The sequence below is a fragment of the Salpingoeca rosetta genome (genome assembly GCF_000188695.1).
Source record: "Salpingoeca rosetta unplaced genomic scaffold supercont1.30, whole genome shotgun sequence".
In the NCBI taxonomy this organism is placed as follows: Eukaryota; class Choanoflagellata; order Craspedida; family Salpingoecidae; genus Salpingoeca; species Salpingoeca rosetta.
In genome coordinates this window covers 382,150-392,149 of record NW_004754904.1, presented here as the reverse complement: position 1 = coordinate 392,149, position 10,000 = coordinate 382,150, and the positions used below count along the sequence as shown (strand labels likewise).

Below are 10,000 nucleotides of genomic sequence, written 5' to 3'. Positions count from 1 at the left end.
AGTTGTAGATCGGACCAAGCAGGTGGAGTGGATTCCGAAAGCGCTGTTCGCATGTGCGTGTGTGAATGTGTGTGAATACGCATGTGTGAATGAGTGTGCGCAATGTGTGCGCATGTTTGTATTTGCGTGTGTGAATGTGTGTGCGCATGTATGTATGTGTGTATGTATGTGTATGTGTGTTGATGGTGAGAGGCGCGCCACGCAGATAGCGAGTATCTTATCTGAACACTGCTGTGACATGATAACGCACATGACTGATGACACACCTGGACTGTTTCAGGCCCCATTTCGAAAAAGTCTTGCGTGAATTGGTCATTTCGCGAGTGTTGCACATCGCTTTTGAAGCTGTGCATCCGGGGTGCGCGCGTGTATGTGTGTGTGTGTGTGTGTGTGTGTGTGTGTGTGTGTGTGTGTGTGTGTGTGTGTGTTGTTGAGTGTGTTGTGACGGAAAATGGCACAAACACACAGTGGCGATGATGACATCGCTTCACCCACGCCATATGTGCTCCTCCCCACCCTTCCATTGACACACCTGAATGCACAGCGGCAAACCGTGTCGAGGGTGAACAAGCTGAAGTCCTGCGTCACATCGACAGCTTCTTCAGGGGTGCGCGCGTGTTGTTCAAATTTGGCGGCAAGCTCCTCTGCACTCTCCACCATCGTCTGCATTGCAGTGGATGTGTGTGAGTGAGTAAGCATGTGTGTGTGTCTATGTGTATGTGTGTGTGTGTCGTGTGTGCGAGTGAGTGGTGTGGACGTTGAAGGCGGGTTAAGCACTTGCATGTGCTCGTAAGCCGTCCACACAGGCACACACACACACACACACACACACACACACACACACACACACACACACACACACACACACACACACACCACGCTGACTGACAGGAATGTAGTCCTCGATGACGGCGCGGGAAAATGCTGGGTTGAGCATGTGGCGCATGGACTTCCACTTGGGCCCGTTCTAACACACACACACACATACACAACACACACACACATACATACATACATACATACACGCATACACACACACACACACACACACACACACACACAAGATAACGTCAAACGAGGGAAACAAGCAACAGCAGCAGCGTGAACAAGGGATACGGTACGTGTGAGTGATGTTGCACGTCATGACTGCAAGCTGTAGCTACTCTAACCAACGCGCCACGACAGCAAACGACGCACACACACACACACACACACACACCTACACACACACACGCACACGCACACACACACACACACACACGTCCACATACACACACACACCAGGAGGAGAATGGACTTGAGGCCGAGCCAGTCACCGAGCAGGTTTTGTGCCATCTTCGACTTTGGCTCGTCTCGCAGCACCACGTTCTTGATGTCTTGTGGGCGGCGCAGCGCCTGCAAATGATCAGGGTTGGAAACACGCAAGAATTCAAGTCATCCAGAACATTGGCATTGTCGACACAGACAGGCTCTGCAAGCAGTTTTGTCACGCAAAACAAACTGCTTGAAGACACGCAGCATCTGCACACCCTCATGCACTGTACATGTCTGCCGTCGCCTGTTTTCTTTCACCTGCGCAACTTACGACAATTGTCATGAAGCTGCTGACGCAGTAGCGAATGGGTTTGATCGGATCGACGTCACAGTACTTTATGGCATAATCCATGGATCCGTTTGAGGTGTGCTCCTTCATTGTCCTACTCCAGACACATGGCAAGGTGATTCGCGGCACGGTATGTGCGTGAGAGAAGCGCGATTGCACAAGCAAGCAAACAAACGAACTGACAACCGAGCGAACAAACAAACAAACAAGCAAGCAAGCAAACAAGTGAGTGAGTGCACGTGGACACACACACACACACACACACACACACACACGCACACACACGCACACAAATTTACACACGCACACGCACACACAACGACAGCGCTGACCCGTAAGGAAACTGCATCTTGCCGCCAGCCAACTGCTTCACGGCTTCTCGCAAGCGCCACCAGCGCACGACGGCCCGCACCAGCCACACGGCCAGCGCCGTCGTGACAGCCACAAGCACAAGCTCAGCCACTGCACCTGTCGTCATCTTTGTTGAACAAGAAGGACAGGTGACAAACCTTAATTCAGTCGAATGCAGATAATTTATTGAAATTATTAACAAATTCTCCACAACCGAATACAGCAAGCGTTTTGGTGTTTGGATTTTGGGTTTGCTCCTCGCTTTCCAGTTCCATTCCACCCTTCCACCACTGCCTCTCTCCCTCTTCTTCTCCTCTTCTCCCTCTATCCTCTCGTCTCCTCCCCCTCCCTTCCACCACTGCCTTCTCTCCTTCTCTCGTTCTTATTGCACCACCAGACCACCCTTGCTGCCATGGCCAGTGTACACTGTATGGTGTTGCGCGTGTGTTTGGTGGTGGTGATGGTGGTAACAGCAGCTACTACAAGTACAAGAACTGCCGTGAAAGCGGCCACGACGACCCCCGCCCAGATTGTGCGCGACAGTGACGGCGCGCTGCACATCAACACCAGCGATCCGCTCACGCAGCCCGTGCTGGTAAACGGCGTGGATGTGCTCGAGGAGCTGCAACTGCACCAACGCACGGCGCAGCTGCAAGCACTTACCATCCGCCAATACGCGGGATCACTTGCAAAGCAACAACAGGCCATCTCTGAGCTGACGAGCACGGCGGAAGAGCAAGCTGGCGTTTTGAGCTCACTGCAAGCCACGTTGTGCCGCCTCATACCACCAACCGTGGATACCACCACAATCTCTGGACTCAGTACTGACGTGGACAAGTGGCTTGGCGGCGTGCTGGCAAACAACGGTCTCATTTACGGCCTGCCATACAAGGCGACGTCGGTCCTCATTATCGATCCTGTCGCAAACACGGCTGACACGACCACGATCACGGGTCTGCCGAGCGGCGATGGCGCATGGAGTGGCGGCGTTCTTGCCAACAACGGCCTCATCTACGCAATTCCCTTGGATGGCACGTTCGTCCTCATCATTGATCCCACGTCCAACACTGCAGACACAACGACCATAGCGGACCTGTCAGAAGGTGGCGGCAAGTGGTTTGGGGGTGTGGTGGCTGCGAACGGACTCATCTACGGCATCCCTTGGAACTCCGCTGCTGTGCTGATCATCGATCCAACAACAAACGCCATCGATGTGACCAGCATCGTTGAGCTGTCATCGGACTGCTGCAAATGGCAGGGCGGCGTGCTTGCCGACAACGGCCTCATCTACGCCGCTCCACGCAATGCCGAGAGTGTGCTCATCATCGATCCGGCCACCAACACAGCAGACACGACATCGATTGCGGGGTTCGGCAACGGTGGTGCCAAGTGGGTAAACGGCGTTCTTGCACCCAACGGCAAGATCTACGCGTTCCCATACAGTGCCACAAGCGTCCTCATCATCGACCCAGCCACCAACACGGCCGACACGACATCGATCGCGGGCCTGCCCTCCGACGAGCACAAGTGGCGCAGCGGCGCGCTGGCGAGTAATGGCAAGATTGTGGGAATCCCGTTTCGTACCGTGTCCGTTCTCGTTGTCGATCCTGCCACAGACAGTGCGGATACCACAAGCCTCGCTGCACCGTCATCCTCCTCCAATTACTGGTTTGGCGGCGTGCTTGCCAACAATGGCCTCATCTACGGCATTCCACACAGTGCCAGCTCCGTCCTCATCGTTGATCCTACCCCTGGCTGCTAAAGAGCATACTTCTGTGCTCTTGTGGTTTGTTGTGTGGGGTGTGTGTGTGTGTGTGTGTGTGTGTGTGTGTGTGTGTGTGTGTGTGTGTGTGTGTGTGTGTGTGTGTGTGTGTGTGCGCGCTTGCTTGCGTGCGTGCGTGCGAGTGAATTGTGTGGTTTGTGTGCGTGTGTGTGCGCGTGTGCGTGCGTGCGTGCGAGTGAATTGTTTGAATTGTGTGCGTGTGCGTGTGCGTGTGCGTGCGTGCGTGCGTGCGTGCGTGCGTGCGTGCGTGCGTGTGAATTGTTTGAATTGTGTGCGTGTGCGTGTGCGTGTGCGTACGTGCGTGCGTGCGTGCGTGTGTGCATTGTGCGTGTACGAGCGTGCGTATTGAACTTGCACACACGTCTATGCGCGTGTGTGTGTTCGTGTGTGTGCGTGTGTGCGTGTGTGAGTTGTGAGTGCATACACGTGGATGCTCAGACTGTGAGCTTACTGTGCGTTTGTCTGTGCTCTGTCTCCTCTTAGCTGAGTAGCCTTCTGGTCCGTTACATGACCACGTTTTGCCCTGTTCCCTCAATAACACACTGCAGCACCCTTAACCGCTGTTGTGGTGTTGTCTCTTTTCTCCCTTCTTAGCTTCTTGCTTGATTGAAGTTCTCTCCTCTGCGGGGGGGGTGTGTTGTTTGTTCTTCACGGGCAAGTCCCGCGTTCTCACATCTGTGGCAGACAGCAAAGAACAAAGAACAGTTTGAGTTACAGTTCCACACCTACACACCAAGACGTTTGTGCTCGTGTGCGTTCGCTCGCGCACATCATGTATGCTGTGTCACTGTTCGCTCTTCACTGACACCAGGAATCATGTAAGATTTCCGCAAATTTTCCTCAAACAGCGCACAACACCACGATGACCACGATGATGATGCATTCGTGGTTGTTTGCCCTTGTTGTCCTGGTCTTGCTGCTCCTCCAGCGGCGCACCGCGTTGGTTGGCGCGGATGTGGTGCTGGAAGAAGATGAGCACGGTGCGTTCCACATCAACACCACCCAGCATGGGCTTGAGCAGCAGCGCCCCGTGTTTGTGAATGGGGTGGACGTGGCGGAGATGTTTGAGCTGGTGCAGGAGCAGCACAACACGTTGCGCGACTTGGATCGTGAGAACGCAGAGCAGGAGCAGCAGCTACGCCATTTACAAGGGCGGCTGTGCCGACTCGCGCCGAGGGAGCCCGCGGCGGACACTACCACAATCCCCGAGCTCAGTACTGACGTGGACAAGTGGCTTGGCGGCGTGCTGGCAAACAACGGTCTCATCTATGCCATTCCAGTTAATGCCCCATCCGTCCTCATCATCGATCCACGCACCAATACAGTTGACAACACAACTCTGGGAGGGCTTCTCAGCGGAGGCTATAAATGGGGTGCGGGCATTCTTGCCGACAACGGCCTCATCTACGGCATGCCATACACAGCAGCATCGGTCCTCATCATCGACCCGACGACAAACACAACGGACACCACGACCATTGCGGGGCTGTCAACTGGCAGTGCCAAATGGCTGGGTGGTGTTGCTGCGAACAATGGACTCATCTACGGCATCCCGTGGAACTCCGCTTCTGTGCTGATCATCGATCCAGCAACGAACACAGCTGACCTCACCAGCATAAATGGATTTGTTGGAAGCAACAAGTGGTTTGGCGGCGTGCTTGCCGATAACGGCCTCATCTACGCAACACCTTTCTCTGTCGAGAGCGTGCTCATCATCGATCCAGCCACCAACACAGCCGATACAACAAGCATTACAGGCCTCTCTGGCTCACGCAAGTGGGCAGGCGCCGTCCTGGCAAACAACGGTCGCATCTACTGCATGCCGCAAGACGCGGGTTCCGTCCTAATCATCGATCCAGCCACCAACACAGCTGATGCAAGCATCATTGCCGTGTCATCGACTCAACAGAAGTGGCGCGGCGCTGTGCTTGCGAGCAACGGCCTCATTGTCGGCATTCCACTCACGGCTGATTCCGTCCTCCTCATTGATCCCACGACGAACACCGCGGACACAACCACGCTCGCTGTGTCCCCAGACACGTTGAAGTGGGGCGCTGGCGTGCTTGCCAACAATGGTCTCATCTACGGCATTCCTTACGGCGCCAGCTCCGTCCTCATCGTTGATCCAGGCTGCTGAAGCGCGTGCATCTTCTATCTTCTATACCACGCCTTGTGAGAGATGCCGCAGAGCTCAGCTGTTGTCATCATAGCAGCTGTCTGGCTTGTGCTTGGAGTCCTCTTGTCGCCGCCCTACGTGTTCTCTCTTTGCGCTTCTGCACCCTCTGTTGCCCCCCCCCCTTCCTCGAAGCTTTGTTGGTTGTGGGCTGATCGTTGGTGCTCATGCTTGTTGTTCTCGTTACCCTCGATGTTTGGCACATCCATATGCCCACAAGAGACCGCACCATGAATAAATACCGAGTAGAAGAAGGCAGACAGCACCAGCAAGACAGGAGAGAATGGCAAGGGAGGTGAAGCAAGCGCTCTCAGCACGGCTGTGCTGGCGGTCTCGTGCGTGACACAGGGTTGTGGTTGTCTCAAAACTTAAGCATCAGAGTAGCAACCAAGATGTGTGAGTGAGTGCGTGAGTGAGTGTGTGTGTGTGTGAGTGCGTGAGTGAGCGAGTGAGTGAGTGAGTGAGTGAGTGTGTTTGTGTGCGTTTGAGTGAGTGCGTGCGTGCATGCGTGAGTGAGTGAGTGAGTGCGTGCATGCGTGTGTGTGTGTGTGTCCACGATAACCCAAGAGCATCAGGTTCCGACACCAAGTGAAATCGAATCAACACGCGAAAGGAAACAAGTTGGAAGGTGCAACAAGACGGCAAGCAGAACAGCAGGCAGGAGTCGTCGATCCAGAGGAAGACGTGGAATGTGGAAGAGGGGTTAGGCGAGTTGCCTCAGCAGGCGGTTGGCCTGGTCTTGAACAGCGGCGTTGGCTGGCAGGTTTCGCTTTGCCTGTTCGGCGACCACCGCGACGCGCTTGGAACGGAGTTGCTGGCACACGCTCGCGTGCCTCGCAAGAATGCCCAGCGCAACACAGCCGTTGTTTTGCACGACAGCCTTCTTGCCGTGGTTCTGCATCGCGGCAATCACAGCGTCCACCCCACCTTTGGAGACTATCGCCATCTTGTTGGCATCGTTGCATGCCAGCTCCGCCAGCGCCACGCACCCTTGGTGTTGCACACCGCCGTTGCTGCTGAATCTGTTCATTGCCGCAACCACAATCTCAATCCCGCCCTTTGCGGCAATCGCCACCTTGTTGTCGTTGTTGATCGCCAGGTTAGCCAGGGCCGCGCACGCACGCTCTTGCACATCGGCGTTCTGGCTGTGCGTCGTCAACGTCCTCATGACTGCGTCGATGGCGCCCGCTGCCGCAGCCTGCACACGCGCAGAGGGATTGCCTCTCGATTGGTCTTCCAGTGCCTGACAGGCACGCCATTGCACGTCTGCAGAGGCGGGAAACGCATGCATCAGCTGCACAACCTCAGCGGCGTGCATGCTGCGACCACTGGCCTGCAGCTTGCGCACGGCGTCCTCCTCAGCACCACCGCCACTGACTGCCCGCACGCCATGCACTTGTGACGAGGAAGCGGAAGAAGGGGAAGAAGTGGCAAGCGAAGTTGCACGAACTGTGCCTGTCGCTTGCTGCTGCTGTGGTTGTTGCTGCGTCGCCGGCGCACCAACACCACTCACGTTCTTGAGTTTGGCGATGATGGCGTCCACGAGCTCACCTGGCGGGTCGGAACGCTCGGCGCCTTGCGGCTGCCATGGGTGGTAGGCGATGGTTGGCGGAAGCCAGAAGCGCGTCTTGGCGTGCTTGAAGCGGTCACACATCTTCACCAGGAAGAACGGCTTCTCGTCGTTGATGATGAACTCGAGCTCCTCGCGCGAGCTGAACTTGCTGTCCGTCTTCTCGCCGTACGTATGTGTGCCCATGATCACCACCAGGTCGCACTCGTCGATGGCCTCGATCACGGCGTCCGCGATGCTGTTGCCAGAAGCAACGGCGCACAGGAACGTGGGCACGCCCCGCTTGTCCAACGCCTTCTTCAGGGCTTCGCTCTCCTCCATGGCCTCGCTGAAGCGCAGCGAGATGAACACCCGGTGTGGTGGCATGGTGCTTGTTCGCTTGCTCTCTTGTTCACTCGGCGTTGATCGGTGGGGTGTGTCAGGAAGGGGGTGAAAAGTGCGCAGTCTCCGCTGTCAACTTTTCGTCCACGTGTGCGCGTCTTCTTCTCCACAACAACAACAACAAACAAGTCCTGCCAAACTCCTTCCTTCTCGTGTTCCTTCCCTCATCATCCTTCCGTCATCCTCCACTGACACCCTTGAGCCAGCGCGACAACTGCTGTGCTTCTGCGCGCGCGTCCACGTGTGCACGATCCGTTGTTGTTCAGTGGGCCGTCATCACTCACTGTGGTGCTTCATTTCCTGCAGCTGTCAGTACCGCAAGTCCTTTCGACAAGACCCCCCCCCTCCCCACCATGTCCGACTTTGTAGTGCGTGAAGCCACGCTTGCGGACCGCGACACCATCCTCGGCGAGCTCTCAGACAACATCTACAACGGCTTCGACTACATGTGTGTGTGTGTGTGTGTGTGCCTTGTCTGTCCTCACCGCTCTCCTCGCGACGACACTGCTCACTTCTCTGCTCTCCTCGCGACGACACTGCTCACTGCTCTGCTCTCTTCACTGCTCTGCTCACTGCCCTTGACTCTGCCAACTCCACCGCTTACTCACTGCCGCCCCCCTCCAATCCGCGCACCATCTGCTTCGCTTGCCAGCCCGTGCTGTTACCAACGCTGGCTGCACGACGATGAACATACGATGCTCTGCGTGGAAGAGCGCAACACAAACACCATTGTCGGGTTCGAAGTGATTGGGCTGTACGACGGCGGCCGGTGGGTTGCGTCGCACGCGGCTCCACCACCTTGCGTGTCTGAGTGCCGTGGAACACGCTTTGTTTGTGCCACTACATCACATCACCAAACGCTGCCCCCAATGGTCTGTTCTTAATCCGCTCCCGCTCCCACTGTCACACTCACATTGAGATTGCCACTTCTCCGCCTCGCTTCACCGTCCCCCGCAACAAACACACCAGAACGGCCGTGTATCATGCATTGCGCGTGCACCCGGCATACCGTGGCCAGGGCGTGGCAAAGCTGCTCGGTCGGGCCCTGCAAGAGCGCACGCGCCGCGACTTTCCAAGCGTCACTCATATCCGCAGCTGCGTTCAGGACAAGAACCCCGTTGCTCTTGGCATGCACTACAAACAGGTTCAGGCGCTTGTGCCAGCAGCTCACTCTTTACCCCCTCATTGCACAGCCACCAACTCTACGTACGCGTCACCAGCCACACGCATTGTGCTCACGAGAACTTGCTTCTCACTCTGTGTGTGTGTGTGTGTGTGTGTGTGTGTGTGTGTGTGTGTGTGTGTGTGTGTGTGTGTGTGTGTGTGTGTGTGTGTGTGTGTGTGTGTGTGTGTGATAGGGCTACAAGCCTGTGTCCACAACTGCGTTCCGGTACGCGGAGATCCTCAAGCCCGTCCCCCGCTCCGTCTTCAAACCAGACCAGCTCGGCGTCAAGAGGTTGGCGTGTGTGCGTGGGCGTCTCACCCTGATATACTCACACTCTCCCTCCGCTCCCTTCCTTCCCTCCACCCTTCCATTCCTCCCACGCTTCTCTTGTTCCCTCTCACATTTCACATGCCACCCTTCTTCCACATGTCTTCTCCAACCACTACCACCCTCTTCAAACCAATAAGGGTGTCTGCACAGGAGGTGTGGGGGCTGCTGTCACGCATGCCGGAGAGCAAGCGGCTTGAGCTCATACCGGGCAATGCGCTGCTGGTGGATTGGATCCCGCGTGACGCCTGCATCGAGTCCCTCCTCTTCATGGAGGAGAAGGAAGGTGTGTGTGTGCGTGTGTGTGTGTGTATGTGTGTGTGTGTGTGTGTGTGTGTGTCGTGTGTCGTGTGTCGTGTGCGTGTGTGTGTGTGTGTGTGTGTGTGTGTGTGTGTGTGTGTGTGTGTGTGTGTGTGTGTGTGTGTGAGTGAGAGTGTGTGTATGGGGCAGGTGCGCTCCTCTCCACTCGGGGTGGGTGGAGTTCAAAGAGGGCTCTCTTCTCTGCCACGTTTTACATATCTCACGCTCTCTGTAGTCTCAGCCTCTTCTCACCCTCTCTCTCTTCCATTGTCCTGAGAATCAGAAAATCATGATCGCCCCCCCACAAAAAAAAAAAGAACTTTATGTGAGTGAAAGGAAGGCGACGA

At 55.9% G+C, this 10,000-nt stretch overlaps 5 protein-coding genes across 5 annotated transcripts in view; 3 read left to right on the top strand and 2 right to left on the bottom strand.

Annotated features, from left to right (window-relative positions):
* Positions 1–2,133, bottom strand: part of PTSG_09918 (uncharacterized protein) — a 5,158-nt gene extending 3,025 nt beyond the window's left edge. Inside the window, exons 1-7 of the mRNA XM_004989217.1 lie at positions 1,936–2,133; positions 1,586–1,697; positions 1,282–1,395; positions 890–967; positions 533–663; positions 267–345; positions 1–43 (exon numbers count right to left, since the gene is read on the bottom strand). The exon at positions 1–43 is cut by the window's left edge and continues 62 nt beyond it. Coding sequence (XP_004989274.1) covers positions 1–43; positions 267–345; positions 533–663; positions 890–967; positions 1,282–1,395; positions 1,586–1,697; positions 1,936–2,081 — 703 coding nt within the window. The 5' untranslated portion in view covers positions 2,082–2,133. The remainder of the gene's footprint in view (positions 44–266; positions 346–532; positions 664–889; positions 968–1,281; positions 1,396–1,585; positions 1,698–1,935) is intronic.
* A 246-nt stretch (positions 2,134–2,379) lies between these two features.
* On the top strand, positions 2,380–3,716 carry PTSG_09917 (uncharacterized protein; the record flags this gene model as incomplete). The annotated part of the gene is made up of 1 exon (XM_004989216.1): positions 2,380–3,716. Exon 1 carries the CDS (start codon positions 2,385–2,387, stop codon positions 3,714–3,716), a length of 1,332 nt encoding a protein of 443 aa, XP_004989273.1. The 5' UTR covers positions 2,380–2,384.
* An 854-nt stretch (positions 3,717–4,570) lies between these two features.
* Positions 4,571–6,163, top strand: PTSG_09916 (uncharacterized protein). The gene has a single exon (XM_004989215.1). It carries the CDS (start codon positions 4,600–4,602, stop codon positions 5,872–5,874), a length of 1,275 nt encoding a protein of 424 aa, XP_004989272.1. The 5' UTR covers positions 4,571–4,599; the 3' UTR covers positions 5,875–6,163.
* On the bottom strand, positions 6,070–7,978 carry PTSG_09915 (uncharacterized protein). The gene has a single exon (XM_004989214.1). The coding sequence runs from the start codon at positions 7,844–7,846 to the stop codon at positions 6,614–6,616; it is 1,233 nt and encodes a 410-aa protein (XP_004989271.1). The 5' UTR covers positions 7,847–7,978; the 3' UTR covers positions 6,070–6,613.
* A 236-nt stretch (positions 7,979–8,214) lies between these two features.
* Positions 8,215–10,000, top strand: part of PTSG_09914 (uncharacterized protein) — a gene marked incomplete at both ends in the record, with an annotated part of 2,286 nt that continues 500 nt past the window's right edge. Inside the window, 5 exons of the mRNA XM_004989213.1 lie at positions 8,215–8,309; positions 8,514–8,630; positions 8,831–9,005; positions 9,220–9,317; positions 9,494–9,610. Of these exons, the coding sequence (XP_004989270.1) occupies positions 8,215–8,309; positions 8,514–8,630; positions 8,831–9,005; positions 9,220–9,317; positions 9,494–9,610 (602 nt within the window). The remainder of the gene's footprint in view (positions 8,310–8,513; positions 8,631–8,830; positions 9,006–9,219; positions 9,318–9,493; positions 9,611–10,000) is intronic.

Bases quoted from the DNA above. Each gene is read 5' to 3' on its own strand.
- PTSG_09916 (XM_004989215.1), top strand. From the start codon at position 4,600: ATGACCACGATGATGATGCATTCGTGGTTGTTTGCCCTTGTTGTCCTG.
- PTSG_09915 (XM_004989214.1), bottom strand. From the start codon at position 7,846: ATGCCACCACACCGGGTGTTCATCTCGCTGCGCTTCAGCGAGGCCATG.